This window comes from Patagioenas fasciata, chromosome 1 (assembly GCF_037038585.1).
Source record: "Patagioenas fasciata isolate bPatFas1 chromosome 1, bPatFas1.hap1, whole genome shotgun sequence".
Taxonomy (NCBI): Eukaryota; Metazoa; Chordata; class Aves; order Columbiformes; family Columbidae; genus Patagioenas; species Patagioenas fasciata.
The window spans coordinates 112,931,205-112,949,402 of record NC_092520.1 but is presented as its reverse complement, the minus strand read 5'-3'; the positions used below and the strand labels follow the sequence as shown (position 1 = coordinate 112,949,402).

Sequence of the window (18,198 nt, the reverse complement as noted above, 5' to 3'; positions counted from 1 at the left end):
ACAGAGAAACAGAATTGAAACAATAATACAGAAGGCCATATTTTCTGTTTTGAAGGGAATCATACTTTGTAAATAGCATGAGGGCATTCAGGTTATGTCACAAAATCTACAGGACCTGTGTTTTCAAACATGTTTAAATCAGCCCTTGCCTACAGGCTTTTTATTTCAAGTTAATTGGAATATCTTGACAGCTGCATGAACCATTTAACCTGCTCTTGACTTTTTTCCTTTCCTGAGCATTTCCCACACAAGAAGAGTTTATATTTGACTGACTTAGTTGAGATGTTAAAGAGTAAACATCATGTACCTAGAAAATAAGAACGTTAATTCAACTCTAATGTGTTTCTGAGTTAACAGGTACCTAGCAAAATGGATTGAAACTTGAATATCAGAGACTTCTCCTGCTGAATATGTTTGTTGCTAATAATCATTATGCCTCAGTAATTAGAAATGCACACTTCGTTTAATTTCCTGCATGCTTTTGAATATTGTTTTGTAAATAAGTTAGACTTCCTGTTCTCAAGAACAACAATTGAAAAAAATTCTTTATGTGGTAGTACTTTAATAAGTAATTAAAGCATCAAATATTTCTGTAGATAATCACCAGCCATGACACCAAATGTTGTGATACTTTGTGAAAGTGAAAACTTTGGGGGAAATACTGTCAGACACATAAATGACTGAAGGAATCATTAATTAGTCGCAATTTTCTTATCACTAACTGACGGTGACATAATTTCTGTGTTTGTCCTTAAAATCACAATCACAATTACAAATAGTGAGAGAAATGCCAAATAAAATGTTGATGTCTAGCATACTAATACTGATATATTTCATTCCTCTTCATATGAAAATAGCAGTGGCCCAGGGCTACAGGACCACATAAGGACTTTTACGAATTTGTATTAATAGTACCTGAGGTCAAAAAGTCATAAGCAGGAGGAAGCAGCGTTGACCTACTTGTGATCTAAAAAAGAAAAGCTTTTACCTTTCCTTCTTTGATTTTTGTTCCAATTATTTGTCGTCTTTGCTGGATTATTTCAATGAGCTGGTCACATTCTTCCATCAGCTTGGTTTCTTGGCGGGATGCATTTACCTACAAAACAAACCATTATGATTAGCAAAACCTTTTTTGATGTTTTCTTTTCTCTAATTTACAAAGCAGAACTTCTAAAATGTTAAGTCTGGCATTTTTGTTCCCTTCTGTATTTAATCTATGCGTTATTTTGTTTTCCCTGTCTTGGATTTTATGAAATACGTTTCTAACTCAAATGAGAAAAGCCTGGTACTGTGAGTAGTGAGTGATGTCAAAGCGGACATCAGTGAGAAATGGAGGCTCTTCAGGAGGTGCTTAACACATCACGGTTTCAAGCTGTATATAGGACTGCAGTGAATACCGATGCACATAAGAGCACAAGTACTGGGTCATACAGTCCATCCACCGCAGTATCTTGTTTCTCACTGCTGCCAGAGCCAGCATCTGCCAGAAAAGCACCTCAGGAAGAAGTCCCAACATCTATGATGGTTCCCATGAATATTCTCTCATCCTCCAACCATTTGCAGCTCAGAGTCTTCTTGAACCAGACACGATTTCTACATCACCACTGGTCCTCAGAAGACTTATCTTCTGTGGATTTATTTAGACTTTCTCTCAACCTCTGCAAACTTCAAGTATCCCCACCATCCCACAGCAATGACCACCACAGTTTAACTGACAGTCCAATGAACAACTGCTTCCTTTAGAGGGATTTGAATCTGCCTCCTTCCAGCTCAATTTAATGATCCCAAGTTCTTTTACTGGAAAGATAGTGATCAACTGATACCTACCCACAGTCCTGGTGCTGTTTGTGCTTTCACAGATCGCTGTTTTGTCCTCTAGCCGGACTTCTTTTCTACATTGAAGAGTCTTAAGTGATTCAGGTTTTCCTTGCATGAAAGGCATACCATACCTTCAATCATGCTTGTTTTTTTCTCTGAAACTTTGCAAGGTCTGTCATCTCTGTTTTGATGAACTGTACTAAATACTCAAGGTGCAAACAAACTATGGAGTCATACAGTGGAACAGTATGTTCTCTACTTCATTTTCATTACTTTCATAGTGATTCCCAATGTTTGATTTGCTGAATTTAACACTTGAAAATATTATTATTTTTAGTCTTCATTTAGTGGTTCTTGAAAGATTCAAAATACTGAAGATCCAAGTGACATTACCAAGTGATGTGTATTGGTTGTCTGTACTATTACCACTTTGGCTCAGCAATGAATCAGGTAGAAAAAATAGCTGTGTTTTCTACAGTATAAATATATAAGCCAGTGAAACTGTATTTAATGCAAAATAACCTCACAAAGAATATTATCTTTTTATGGAAAACATTGACTTTTGTGAAAATATAAGAAAACTCGAACTAGAAAAGTTTCGCTTCTCACTTCAAAATGTTTTGTTTCTAGGGGAGACTGATTTTTTCAGTGAGAAGTCAACATTCTGTATGACAATAAAAAGGTACTTCCCCAAAAGTAGTAGTATGTATAATCCACATGTATGCAAAAAGAGTCAGGGAAAAAAGCAAAAAGTTCTAATCATATTAGAAGAAAAATTTTAAGGAGTGATTTCAGAGCTCTGTTTCCATACATACTTCACTAAGAGGGTAAAGCAGCCTTCAGCCCTGGCCGATTGCTCCTAGAGCAACATCACCCTTTCCATTCTCTAGTAAGAGGTGGTGGTGAACAGCAAGAGGGAACAGTTGCAGGTGTCAAGTAAATATATTTCTCCCCTTGGTTATTTTTCAGTCTGATGAGCCCCTTGATCTGCCTCGACCTTCTTTTTTTTCTTCCAATAATGTGTTTAAACATGCTTTTACCTGTAAGTGCATTGTGGACCTCATTAAGATTAAGCAAATGCTTATATATCTAAATTTGGATCAAGGTAAATCTTACAAATAACCTTTCTTATGTGAAATACATTGTGTCCTTCAGGCAAAGATGGGACTTGTTTACAAAGGTCTGCTCCTACTAAGGTTTTGGATTATCCTTCTCGAACCTTCAGAAAATTAAAGTTTGATTGCATATTTTACAGGCTTAATTATTAATTAAGATATCAGAATAATAAAGAGAAAATATATTTGTTTCTGGAAGCGGTCAGGTGGTACTGAAACTGCTGCAGAGGCCTGCATGCAGTTTTAGGTGCCTATTTATCTCCTCACATTAGCTGTTTGCTCTGCCTGGCTTCCCACCGTGGAGTATGAAGAGAAACAGACCACAGAGCAGCTCACTCAAAGCCACTGGCAATGCCATTGTCTCTCCACTGACCACTCATGGAGCCTAGAAAAATAAGTCAATCAACACTGTCCCTCCTACTCCCCCTCTTCTCATCATCCCACCACCCCAGCTGCATCACACTCGCCCATTGAGCACTTTGGCACAAAACTCTACAGAGCTGTTTTCAATGAACCATCCAGTGCAGAAGTTTCCCCAGCTCCAATCTCAGTTTCACCAGTGGTTGAAATTCTACTAAAGAGAGGAGAATCCCGAATGGTCTCAGTCAGGGGCAACGATCACATCCACTGCACGTGGGCGCAACTCCTTGTGGGCGGATACTGAGGTCTGCTCATGCCAGAGCTGACTTTGGCACTTAATTACCGTAACACTTCACAGGATTTTTGAGTAACTTCCACTCAAAGTGTTACTTCTGTCACCACTTACACCACAAGTTCATTTTGTCGAGCAGATTTAATTAATCTTTGGGGTAACTGTCATGAAACATAGAGTTAAGGAAGGTTAAGTCAACATTGTTCTATTTAATGCTCTGGTTGGTTTGAATAATAACATATTAATTAAATCTTAAAAAAACTCTAAGCTAAGAAAAACGAAATGCTTGGAAGAAACCCCTTGGATTTCTTACGCACTGACTGCAGACTTCTCTTCTTCTTTGAAATCAGAAAAGTATACCCTTTTATGAACTTCATTTGAAGACATTTCCTACTTTATAGCTTGCACAAGCTTATTAAAAGTGAAAAGAATATTTCAAAATTATTTGATAAGTCTGAGCTTTGTATGAAAAAGAAAATAATCTGGGGGCTTTTCTCAAGTTGAAATACTCCTTAATTAAATTTTCAGCCTACAAGGCCTCTGATTCAGTAATAACTTTATAATTGAGCACATGCTTAACTTTAAGTGCACCATATTAGCTGTGGCCCTAAAGGGACTATTTGGGAGATTACCATTGAATATTATTTACTTGTATGTTTCTGAGGAGTCATATATCAGATCGAAGAGCCACAGGCATGGAGCAGGGCTCTGCTGTACAGGTGTTACAGAAGTACCAGAATAAGGCTCTGCCTTCTGCTTGAGTCCTTTGATGAACAGCAACCTTAACAATAACTTCCAGCTGGGGCTGGCCAAGGAATATGAGTTTGGTCTGGTGAAAATATTTGAGGTTTTGCATTCTACATCTTTCCACATTAAAAACTAGCCTTCTTTCCAAGGAGTTCATTAAAAGAGACTGAGAGGTGCATTTGAAAAGCCTGGAGACTGCATTGCTTACTTTGGTTGTGGGAGGCTCTGAATTATGTGGAGAACAAACTTAAATCTGGGCTTCCTTCATCCCAGATACATGTTGACTCTTTAATACGGGATATCTGTTGCCTGAGAGTTTATGCTGGACTTTGGGACGGATTTCTGTAGAAAATTTTGCTCACATCAATACACTTAGTTTTCGCATCACCAAAGTCCTAAAAAATCCATGTCCAGAACTACTTTGAACCTAAAGTTTTATGTTTTACCAGTATAATTTTTATAAACTTCTCTTCCATGCTACAAAACAGCTTTAAAACTGACTAGGAGGCCTGTTATGATTTAGCAAAAATTATGACATTTTTAAATACAAACAAGCAACCAAGGACTGATTATAGTCCTGCTGCTTTTGTGGGGAATTTATTCCAATTTCTGTAATATCTGAAGATCATAAACAGACAGTTTACTGAAAAAAAAAATATATATATGTACAAATATATATCAGGGTTCTTTCCAGGTTTTCTGGACACATGGATGGGGACTCCTGGCCTTTGCCTCAGGGAGTGGGTGCAGGGAAAAAAAAAAAAAAGAAAAAAAAGAAAAATAAAATATGGGGCTTCCTCAGATGTCTGACAAGAAGCTGGAAATGACAAGCCTTCCCAACCCGAAGGGGAGAGCTGGCCAGCTGTTCCCTGCTCCACAAGCTAAGAACTGCTTTGGAAAGTGTTCTGTTCTCTGCCGAGGCTTCCTTGGCTTTCATCTTCAGAGACCTGAGTTAAATTGCAGCTTAGGTCATAAGAAAATAAATGTGGTGGTTTCAAAGCCCCCAGCAGATGTTTGGGAAATCACAGAACTACAACATGGTGAGAGGTTCAAGGTTGCAGGGGAACTTCTAGTCTTAATTCAAAGGCAAACACGGTTTTAGAGGGCTAGATTCATACTCATGAAAACTTCCTTAACTAATATACTGGAATCAAAGGATTTTTTACTGTCTCAGCAGAATTTCCCTTGCAGGAGCAAAACTGTCCCTCTGAGATTCCTTATGGGTGAGGCAATTTTGTCCACAAGTGGAAATGCACATGTGCCTTTTCAGCAAATAATGTATAAATGACCAGCAGAATAAGACATCCTAAATTAGAGGTGGCCTACTATTTTAAGACTACACTGTCTGGGATAAACCCATCAAAACTAAAGTAATTTTTATTCACTTGTCCTCTACTGGTTATGCAAAATGGAAAAAGGTAGGTTGTAGAAAGAGTCTGATCTTTGGAAAGTGACGAATGAATTTGAGTTTCAGCTTTACTACTTAAAAATGGTCCTAATGCCTCAGAAATAATTTATTTGCAGTTGTGGTCATACAGATAAGAAGAGGTATCAGGTTTTTTTAAAAGGGTTTGAGTTAATGGCTATAAAATTACTATATATTCACAAATATATAAAAACATCAGGAAAGCAAATTGTAATGATTCCACTTAACAATTTTAAAACCATTGGCACATATTTCACTCTAGATTTTGAGCCTGAATTCTTTCTTACACCAAACTCAGAAACAGAGGAAAAAAAATCTACAATGATGACATATGATGGGCAGTACTGTTTACCCTAGGAAAACTTTCTTCATTGTCATGTAGGTTTGGAACACATTTTCTAGGATTAGAGTCTCCAGAAGAATTAAAGGATTAGAGTCATCCAAAGAGAGAGGCCTATTTATTTTTTAATTACTGCATGTCGTAAAGAGAATAACTTTTCTTCATAGTTACAATACCTTGAAATAATTTTTTTAACATCATCCATGTTTCATTTAATTATCTAATGGAAATACAAAGGATAGTGACTAATGTGCATTTATTAAAATATTTCTTCCCTTTCCTTCTATGGATAGTGAGGCTGAATGAGAGTCATGGATTAAAACTTTTTGATATTACGGGTTATTCAGTTGAGTCTTCCGTAAAGCAAAAGCAACTCTTGTAATAAAGCTTTTTCAGACTTTATCTCATCTAAGCATAAAACTGATTTTATCTATTATGACAAACTGTGCCCTTAGAAATATGTGATATTAATCAGCTTGCCATCTGAATGGATCATCTACAACTCCTCTATTCTGAGTTGGCACAAGAGAAAAAGGAATGGCCATCTCCCATTTCAAGTGTGCCAGAGGCTTTGTTTTTGTTTGCATTCCACATCTATCTCTAAGCAAGAGAACTGTGTTTAGAGGAAGTCTCAGAGCAGGTTAAACAAAGGTCAGTGCAACAACACAGCAACTTAGTCTGGCTACCTAGGAATTTTGTGAATGAGGAATCGATTAGGCCAGGATAGCTAAACCACTGATAAGACTATCTGCCTCAATCTTGACTGAAAGTAAACATTTTTAGCAATTTGAAATACTCATGTTACTTAATAAAATATTATTTTAAAGCTTTTCGTTCCACTGTGCTTTGAAGCACGTTGTTGAGAAGCTAATCAGTAAGATACCTAGCTGTTCTCTAGTGACATTTTCAACTTAATCACAAAACCAAACCAGAAGATTTACACTAAAAACATAAAAAACTTAAACTCAGATGATCTGGAAAGTTCCCATAAAGAGCTACTCCAGAGGTGCTTATGCCAACGGCTGTGAAGCCCATCGAAGAGCCTTGCTTCAAGGAACCAAGTATAGTTTTTATAAAACTCAAATCCAGCATCATGTTGGAACTATAGCTGATGTTTCTCAGGGTAGGAAAGCACACTAGAGAAGAGACATTTATTGAGAGATAAACCACAGTTTCACAACTGGGTTAACCTGCTCTGGGATCATATTACCAAGAAGAAAAAAGGTATGGCCCACTTTCCTGCCATCTGCAGAAGCCAGTGCAGCCACCTGGGGAAAGGACTGGTCTGAGCCCACCTGTCTGATGTGCAGGTTGCACAAACACATGAGAAGCAGGTAGAGAAACACAATGCGGAGGGCAGAAGCAGAGGTGGAGAGACTTCTGGCAGCAATGAGGTTTAAAATCAGATTAAGCTTAAGATCAGACTAAGCCCTAAGAGTGATTTGTTTTTTTAAGATGCACCATAAAGGTCATATTAACCACTTATTTTCAGTCATTTTTGTGCTTTATTTTTATTTTGCCCTTTCTTTGAACCTAAATAATGATTTTTTTTAATTGAACAATATTTACATATTTATTGTTTTTATTTTGTTATTCCTGCTGACATTAAGGCTTTGTTTCATGTTGAGCAAAATATTCCGCTTGGTTTGCTTCATTTAGCGTAGAAAAACAAGAACAATTAAATAATCGCTGAAGTTCAAAGAATTGCCTGTCTTTTGATGAAGATGAATAGTAGAATCATAGAACAGTTTGGGTTGGAAGGGACCTTCAAAGGTCATCTAGTCCAACTCCCCTGCAATGAGCACGGACATCTTCAACTAGATCAGGTTGCTCAGAGTCCCATCCAGCCTGGCCTGGAATGTCTCCAGGGATGGGGCATCTACCACCTCTCCGGGCAACCTGGGCCAGTGTTTTACCACCCTCACTGTAAAAAATTTCCTCCTGATAACTATTCTGAATCTCCCCTTTTTTAGTTTAAAACCCCTTGAGGCCAGTGTCCTTGTAACCAACTGTTCAGGACTTAAAACTCTCATCCAGGATCCATGGTCTTTAGCCTAGTGTTTAACATCCTCACTAGAAGACCAATGCCTCTGGTCTCCTTGCTGCTCTGACTGTTGTTTAGCTACTTATGTTAGGTAGAAAAAGGAGGAACTTAGGAGTATTTTGTTCCCAAAATGGTAAATGTCTCAAAGACAAAGGGTTTCAAAAAGTAACAACATTTTGACTGACAAGTTATATTCTCAGGCACAAAATATTACCTGCTGTATTAGTTAGCTAGTGATTAACAGTGAACTAAATTCCATTTTCTAGTCCAAGGACAATGTTTTGCAGGAATATCAGTCTAACAAGAATGTGAACACATACATGGATGTGAGAGAGATGGGGTGAATGGGAACTTGCCACCTTAACAGGCAATGGCAAGAACTGCTATTAGTTTATAAGCAATCTGTATGATCTGTTATCATAATTATGACTCCAGTTTCCAGAAATTACAAAATAGTTGTAGGTGCAATAGCATATTCCAGCACATGCCTAGTCTGTATATTAAATCTATGTGTAAGTACTACAGTTCTATATATACACATGACCAATTATACATTGGATTAGTAATTTGTGAAAGCAATGAAATAATTATTTAGACAAATAGTATTTGACTACTAGGCAAGGGCTTACTTGACACGCAACTTAGGACATCCTTGAATGAATATTCTGTATTGCCATATGCCGTGACAACATGTTTTGTCAGTTTTTATTTCTGAAGTATCTCTTTAATGCTATATAATTAAGATTCTGACTAAAGTCTACCTGAGATTTTTATTGAATGAAATCAACTTTTATGCAGTGGAATTAAATGTAGAACTAAAGTGATTAGAAATCAAAAGTAGATCACGTCATATATTTCATCTAAATAATGTTAATAGAGAAAGTGTCTCTTGTACCCTCTCTCATAAGAAACTGTCTCAGGAAAAAATGGTGTAAAATCTTCCTTAGGGTTTTATGCACATCTCAAAGTTTGTTAATTAGTCTCTTATTGAGAGTAAGAATTCCTGATTTCCTTCAAGTAATATTCCTGTCTATTTCATAAATCAAAAAATGTCAGTTACTTCTGGCATTTAAATATAGCAAATAAATTTAGCTGCTGAACAAGCATCTTCACAAAAATGGAAGACATTGGGGCAGAGGAAAAATCAGTTTTCACTGGAGTTACTTTCTAAGTTATCTGTCCCATATATCTGAAAGTGACAGTAAACACTTATTTAATCCATTGCCCCTTTTCTACTATCTAAAAAAGAAAACCACAGAAAAGTAGATTCCTTATTCCGAACTACTAACGGTCACACTCTTGTATGACTATGAAGGCCATTTGCTGCAGTTCAGGCAGTAGGATTTACATACACGCTTTCCAATTAAATTTTCCTAATGAGAACTTCTCGTTTTACTTGGGCTTTGAATAAAATGCTCCCAAATCTCAAGAAGGAGTGAGTACCATGAAACATAGTGAAAACAGAGTATTCACTGGTTTTTATTGTCACAGATAAAGCCTCTTTATTGCTTGAGTGTCCTCAGGGAATAGTGTTGACAGCTGAGTTTTGATTTTGCTGTCCCTCAAGTCAGAGGAATGCTCTATGTATCTTATATTAAAATTGATGCAAATATTTTGTTGCAAAAATTGAAGAAGCTATCTTGTAGTTGAAGGCTTACCAGAAACTCGAATTTTGATTATTTATAATTTTCTCATTTGGCTCATTTATTTTAAATCGGTCGCACATAGAAAAAGGCAACAGCAAGATTTTCCAGGTGCCGCCATCTTCTGCTCACCACTTCTGCACTGCTGTTGTTACATTGATTTAAAATGTGTTCAGTACATGTGAGTGTCCAGTATCTCTTTCAATAGACTACCTTTTTTTTTATATATATATGATTATATAACATGGCTATAAAAAACACCCTTTGACACACACAAAACCAAGTTTGAATGGGAACTTTATACAGAGATTTAGCCTGCAGCAGATCTTTAGAAGCAAGCTAGAAACTGAGCATTTCCATTACAAACAGAAAGCTTGGATGCAGCAGTTTGAGGGTTACACATTGAAGAAAATGCCTTCCCTTCTTTATACAACTAAAAATGATTTTGCAGCAGTGTCCAGAATTTGCTTCCTATGACATTTGGTGAATTGAAAACAAAATAAAACAAACAGAAAGACTGAGATACAGATGTTATAAAGCTGTCTACAAGCAAAATCCATTTCCTTTCCCTTCCCCCTTAGATAATTGCTCCAATTTTTCCTCCAGCTGAATTCACATTGTGTTTCTGCCTAACAGATGAGAGAATCTTCACGGTACTGACTACATAACAGACATTTAATCATGTATTTCCTAGGAGAGATGGGAAAAAAGTCCAGAAAGAAAACTCAAATTGCTAAGAAAAAAGTAACTGGTAAAAGAGGCTCATACTCAAATTTGTGCCTTATGCCAATTAATGTTGTGACCTAAAAGGCATTTGCAGAAGCCTCACACATCCATAGAAGCGATGTGCCTTGGAAACTATGACAAAGAAGCAATTTTGCTGTGACACAGCACTTTGTCAACCAGAGAAGCCTGTGACATTAAACCCAGAGGAGAACATAAGTGTTTACAGCATTAAATCCTTCCCTGGTTCAGCTGCGAAGTGGCTAAATCCAGCTGGAGAAGACAGAGGCTTGGTAGCTCTGCGCTGGACTCTCTCAAGCGGTTCTCTGTCCTTCTTGAACTGAGGGTCTCAGAACTGGACACTAATCCTATGAATCAGTTTATCACTTGATGCAGCCAAGCCTGCTTTCCGTGGGGAGGCAGCCACAAAAAAGAGAGAGGAGCAGAGCTGGCTCAGCAGGGCCAGACCAGTGAAATGACCCAAGTGAGGGGGTGCTCTGCAGAGAGCAGCCTGGCCAGAGACATGAGGCTGTAGACCTGCCATCATCTCCAAGGAGGGAAAACAAAACTTTCCTGACTAATAGTCTACGGGGTTTCTGCAAAACCAAGAAATGACAGACAGGATTACAGTGGAAGGGAGCGTGAAAAGATGGACAAATGAATGTGAAACAAAAAATGTGTTAGGGATGTTTCTGAAAGATGAGTAAAATCAGTGTGTTAGGGTAGTTCTAATGAAACAGAAAGATTTGGGCCAGAAATGAATGTTATAGTCTCAAGTGTTCACTTTTCAGGGTATGGTTCTCTTTGAGAAAATGGGATTTTTAAAATTAAGTGTTACCATAAACTAAGTATTAGCAAAGACTGTACTTTCATATTAGGTGTGAAATCAGACATTCAGATACTAAAATTACTATTATTATAAATAATATCTCTAATAATATCTCTGCTATACTTAAACCAGTAAAGAATACAAGTGTGGCTTGATTTATTTGCAAAGTTTTCCTGGTGCACCACCCATAGGTATGCCAGATTGGAAGTGAACTTCTCGAGTCTCCCAAGATCAGGTTCCTCACCAGAATAAATCATGTCATAAATTGATAAATTCAATCTAAAAATAGGCAAGATTTATGCCTCCGCTGCTGTGATGAAAGACAGTCCCAGATCCCCCCTCCCTGGTGGCTGGAAGACTTCCAGCTTTCAGATAAGGTACATCCCCAACCACTCCTTGCCTGCTCATGTGAGCGAAAAGTGAAAATAACACTCTCTCAGAAGGAAATAAACATTAGTTTTAAAACACAGGGAGACTGGGATTTGGCCTGTGCTATTGATGAAGTTACAATTGTCTGATGGGAAGGATGTATGGGTAAATAATTAATCTGCAGTGAAACTGATTGCTGGGAATCCATTAACAGTCCACTTAGTTGATGAGAAACAGTGGGTCTGTGACAACATTTGGTTTGGCTGGTGAGGATTCACTTATTCAAAAGAGACAGAGCCTGTTTATTGTTCATTTTTGGAAACATCAGCTTCTGCCCCATATCAAAAGCCAAAAAAGACATTTCTTTTTCATTTTTCACGTAATATTGAATTTTTTGGTTTTTGACATGACAAAGACTTTTTAAAAGTTGTGTTTTTTTCCATTTTCTATAAACAGAAGTTAATTAGCATAAATTTAAAAAAGGTTATATACCCCTCAATGAAAACTTGGTAATGTTAACACAAAGAATAATAATTTCCTTTCCTTCCTTGTTTTTCAGAATTCAAATTATGCGTGAAACACAAAGTTTTTGGTTTTTTTGTTTTGTTTTTTCCCAGTGGGTTTTAAACCCCCCAAAATCTAAATCAACATTAAAATAACATTATAAAATGATTTTAAATTAGGTAAAAAAAACCCAAAGTACACAACAGAAGTTTTTACAGTGCACCACCTATATTTTTACATGCTTACAAATTGTGTACCATATATTCTATATCATCATCTAATATCTTGTATCAAAAAAATGAAAACAAAACATTTCCTATAAAATCAACTATGTGTTCAGTTTTAGCCTTTGAGTGAGTGCATATGGCAACACTAATACAGCCATTAGAAGCTTCAGCTTTTTCAAATATCTTGCAATTTTAAATTTGTAACATCCATGTTACAATTAATATACTGTTTGTTTCATTTTGGTTCCTGTTTTGGAATGAAAGAGAGCACACTGACTTTCTAAAAATCTATCTAAGCCTTGGCTTCTCTAATGTTAGAGAAATTCACATGATATCTGAAATTTGCAGAGAGCTCTGAGAAACAGAGATAGTTTTAAAGTTTACTTCCACATCCCTACTTGCCCAATTTCCAGCGCTGCCTAGGTCCAGGGTTTTGACTGAAACTCATTTCTTAATATTTAGCTAATTTAAATGCTAATTAGACTAATTTGATGACTAAAACGTGGTAGGAATTCATTAACAACTTTGCTGCTATTGCTTTATGTCTACAGAGAAATTTTCTAAAAGAGGGCTCCAGGGACAGTAGCGCATCTGTTACCAGTTGAACAAGCCGGATTTTTGTAATACTAAACCTTAGAATTGGTAATTTATTGCAGAATTGCAGAGGAGGTGGAGGAGCAATTTTAAATCTTCCAGATCTAGCCCATCTTGGACACAGGCCACTAATGAAGAGGAGGCCTTATGCTGTCTTGGGCCCATCTGCTTCATGGGTTTTGCTCCGAGTTTTATATACAGGGGAAGAAAATGTGCCTTGTCTCTGTCTCTCATTACCTACTACAGTCGTTCCAGCTGATACTACAGTTGTTCTGCCTGACATTGTTGCTGCCTAGACAAAGAACTCAAGCCATTCACCTCATGTCTGACACTGTGGGTAGACTTTAATGGTTTTCTTGAGTTCCATGAAGTCAGTGAGGCTCCAGAGAGGTGGAGGAGATAGAAGAACAGATGAGATGATCTCTTTGGAAGAACAGTCTTTATTTGTTTGTTTGGGGTCTTTTTTCGTGGTTGGTTGGTTTGTTTGGTTTAGGTTTGTTTTGATTTTGGTTTTGTTTCCTTTGGGTTAAAATGTTTTGTATCCAATGTGTCACTTTAGACTCATGGCTGAGACTGACAATACAGAAAGTACTGATGATAAAGTTTTGATGCCATGGGGATATTTGTGTAACATTTACTGTCAGAAAGCATAAACTCCTGTTGTCTTTTGCAATTTTTTTATGATATGGAAGCTTTCTGTTCATAATGGTTTTGGCTTTGTTGACCTGAATGTACTATATAGGAAATGAATGTTCCTGAATACTAGAAGTTAACATAATTAAGTTTAGAAGCATTTCAAAGAGAGGTCAGTACTCACTTCTACGTGTTGACAGGTCTGAATGAGTTTTGCCAAAAGAGTTTCCAGTTCAGTATTCCTCTTAATAAGGTTGGTGAGGTTACTCTCCAAATTTTGCTGTGAAAAAGAAAGAAAATAATACATTAACATTTTGAAGAATGTAATGTTTAGGTGAACAGCTGAAAAAATGATATATTTTTGGGATCTGAATTTTGTAATTACACAGGTATGAACATGAGGCTTTCATTGTGATATGTACCCTTAGATGTTTTGTCCATGCATCAAGCATAGCAAGACAAAAGAGCAGAAAAGTTCATGATAAGAGTGAGTTCTAGAAAACAGAGTTCATAAGGACCTTCTAAAAACCAGATTAAGCAATTAGGAGGAAAACAAAGGACTAAGAAGAACAGCGGGGAGGTTAAAAGCATTTCACCAGAAAAAAAAAAAAAGTTTTATTTTGGTTTAGAACACTTTTTGACTCCTTATTTCCTGCTCTCAGTCCAACACCTGGATTTAAAAGCCTGATGCTGAGGTCTCTGAGCATGTGTCTCTTTGGGACTGTACTTGTAAGGACCCAGTAGGCGGATTGGCACTTTCCTCTTGGGATTTTCAGTGCTGCGAGGGTTGATCTAATTGATTTAATTCCCTGGTCCAGTAAGATCATATTTTAGAATAAATAATTCTAAAGGAAAACATCCTTTCTATACGTAAGAATGAAATACCTACTCACAGACTGCACCTTCACTAAGTGTTCTTCAGAGGGAACTTGTGGCTTATGTCTGTATTTATCAACTGATTCTGACTGCAATAAATATCTGTAACCATGGGAGATCTGTATGCTCCTCAGCTTCCAGATCTGAGGCTGCACCCTGGCCACTGTGCAACTGCATATGAGAATGAGATCTAGCAGAAAAAGCTTCAGCCTCCCTACTCTCCTCCATATTCGCAGGAAGGAAATCTAAGAGCATACGGAGGTCTGTGATGGCTGTGACCTGCTCCCTGGTCTGGCTGCCTCGGGACCAGGACCCTGCGGCGCATCATGGAACTTGCAACTACCAGCTCCTTGTTTTTCGCTAGACATCTCATGATAGCTGTTGTTTTACATAAAATTCCATCTTCTGGAAGCACAGGGGCATGAAAACCTGGTTTCATATGAAATGCAACATTTCCACAGATAAAAACAAAACAAAACAAAACAAAACACAACACAAACCCTGCAAATACAACTGAAGTATATAAAAAAGAAGCAAAAAAAGAAGCAAGTAATGAAAAAGAGTCCAGACTGCAGAACAATCATTTGTTTCAGTAACTTTAGGGGCATATATTTCATTTTTAAAATCTGGGGACTGTTGGCGTGACAAGATGTTCCTCATAGTTATTCACCTGCTTAAGTGTGTAACACTAATCCCTTGCTTAGTATTCCTGACAGCCCCCAGTATATGGGAAGTACTGGACAAGAATACCAGTATCTGGGTCCTGTGCTTCTCTCCCCACAAGGGCTGTAGCGTCTCTGCAGAGCTCCCATTAACATCATCCCTCCTCATCTTTTATTAATGTTTTTTTTTTCTTCACCTTACTACTTTTCCACCTTCAGCTATCATTAACTCACATGACTTCTCTCATCCTTCTCCTCTGCCCCCCACCTCTGTGTACACAGTTAATGTGTGTGTGGTGCTGTTACTCTCTGCGTATTTCATGCTGTTTTAAACCACTTTGTTCCTTGCCCTCCCGTTCTGCAGCCACGCTGTCTCCTTACTCCTTCTTGCATATGACTACAAATGAATGAAGCTGGCAGTGTTTCATTGCTGAACCGTACATACTTTGTCATTTACCAGGGATGATGTTGTAAACACTGGAGGAGCAGTCAGTTCTGTTCCATTAAAGACAGCACAGGATTTTGATGGCTTTACATACATAACCCTTCCAAGAAGTGTGATGGGTATTTGAAGTACATAATTTTGGCATTTTCTTCCCAGTACAGTCATGCATATCATGTGTCACAAGCTCTGGTTGTAAAAATGCCTTCTACACTGCATTTATATTATAGCTAATTAAAGCAAAGAGTAACAAGAAAGGGCATTCTTTACCGAACAGTTTGAGTTGTATCTTATATGTCTATAAGACGTAACATGAATGATCATTTAATTGCAAAGGCATGTTTGCTGTGCTGTCCCTTTTTTAGAGCTGAGACTCACACGCAGAGTCTAAGTACCATATATAGTTACAGTATCAGATAACCTTTGTCTTTAAAAAACAGTTTGTTAAGAGGGAGTTCAAATGTGCAAATACTCTTGAAGTTATATTTATATACTTTCTTATTGCCCATGTATTAATTTTGTACAAGTTCTAATATTTTATATGAAAATACTTAAATGAAAAATATAAATTATTTTCTGGTATTGTCTACTTTCAAATGGATTATTAGATACAATAAATGCTAAGAGTTCCAGCTTTCACACACTATGAAGAAAAAGTGTTCTCACAGCTGTTATGGAAAACTGCACTGATTATCAATAACCAGAAAGTGTCTTGAACTAAGGCCATTAAAATATGAAGAGTAGGCATTTTTCTCTGAAACATAAATTTATTTACCCATAGATTATATATAGATTATTATAGCCAGGATATTTTCAAATCCTGCATAAAACCCAAAATTTTTGAATAAATTCTTTATCCAGTGCATACAAACATAAACCCATATATATTATCATGGTTTCACAGAGGTCTCTTGATGTCTCCTGCATTTCCTAGTTGTGAAAATGGAGGATAACTACTAAATAAGTGCCTTACTAAATAAGTTGTCTTACAAAAATCATAGTTAATGCATTCCTGTGCTCTAGCTCTCCAAACTGTGTCATTTCCAAACTGGAAAGACTGGAACTTTTTTTTCTTGCAGTTTGGTATACAAGAGATTGGAGTCTTTTTAAGTCAAGAAGTATCAGAATTTTTATGAACTTTTGTTGAAGAACATCAGTTTATATTAATGCTTTACTAAATAGCAAGAACCTGGCAGCTGCTTTCTGAAATTAATGTCAATCTTTTCAGTTTCACTAGGGCAAGTAGTGAATGGCAGCTCTTAAAACTCGCATGACTAGGAAGTTTTAAAGGTCATAATACTCGAATAATTCTAGCAGTAATTCACAGTATCTTCTTCTAGTTCTTTCCCCTATTCCATTCCTGTATAGACTGTAGCACCGCTTTGGTTACCGCATGATAGTATGTACCATGTACCAAGCCCTGCACTTTCTTCACTCCATATACAGGGAGCTGGGAAGGGCCTGAAAGACTTTAAATTTCAGAAGTACTTTAAATTGCTTAGATTTTCCAAATTGTCACAAATGGATTTCATATCCACACCTGAAACTTCTCAGGTTGTGTAAAATTTCAACAGCAAACTTGGAGCTCTGGCTGTCTTGAAAAATTGATCCCAGAGTTCCTGGGATAGTGAATTATAGTTTTTAAGTCTGGAGAAAGTGTGCTCTCACATTATGATGAGTACATGTGAAAATAAATGGCAGAATAAGCTTATTCAAAGTATCTTCCTTCCTCCCACCTAATCTCCTGCTGCCATTCTCTTAGGTGAATCAAATTAGAACTGTATTTTTGGAAATGTTCTACATAAATCATAATTTCTTAAACAATTCTACCTGCCTTTCTTTGTCTTTTTCTTTCTTTTTTTTGTCACCTGTTAATTTTCATTGTTACTTGTCTATTCAAAACTGTTCTTAGAAATGCAGAGATGGTTTTTAAAAGGACAATGCTGTGCATTTGCTCTGTGAACAGGCTTCAACCAATGTCAACTCAATGGATGTAAAATGCTCTCAAAAACCAAAAGCCAGGCTGAACGCTTCCTGACTTACAATGCAGACCTAGCCCAAGATCTTGACATTCCATGCGTGCTTTGCAACTGTTTTTACAATATCCAGTATAAAGTGAAAAGAATACTTACTGTCCACTTAGCATGGTCTGACAACTACATAACATAAATATTCCTACAATCTTGGGAAAAATCCAAGTATATGAAATCACAGACATGTAATTGAAATGGACAGTTGAGGATGATGTTTCGTTTTGACTCTGCATGCCTATAAAATGATATGATCCAGGGACTGGAGTCTGAAGTTGGAAAAATTAATGCTAAAAATTAGAGGAAGGCAACTCAGGACTGGATGCCTTCTTTGAGCTGATGTCTAGCTCACAGTGAACTCATGATCTTGCTGCAGTAACGATTGCGTGAGGCTTGTGCCCTGATTGAAGTGGGAGGTCAAACTAGATGATCATAATGGTCCCTTCTGGCCTTTAAATTTATCAGTCTATGAAAACCAAATGTGAACCCATGCCCTTTGCCAAATTAACAGTCTCACGCAAAGC

The 18,198-nt window shown here is 37.1% G+C and overlaps 1 protein-coding gene across 11 annotated transcripts in view; it reads right to left on the bottom strand.

The window, feature by feature from the left end:
- MID1 (midline 1) overlaps positions 1-18,198 on the bottom strand; it is a 276,859-nt gene that overhangs the window by 59,155 nt on the left and 199,506 nt on the right. For all 11 annotated transcript variants that reach the window (XR_011740680.1, XR_011740672.1, XR_011740674.1 and 8 more), the window contains exons 3-4: positions 13,849-13,944; positions 989-1,096 (exon numbers count right to left, since the gene is read on the bottom strand). Coding sequence is in view for 3 of the 11 variants with exons in the window: in XM_071812939.1 (XP_071669040.1) it covers positions 989-1,096; positions 13,849-13,944 (204 nt within the window). In the remaining 8 variants the exon portion in view is untranslated. The remainder of the gene's footprint in view (positions 1-988; positions 1,097-13,848; positions 13,945-18,198) is intronic.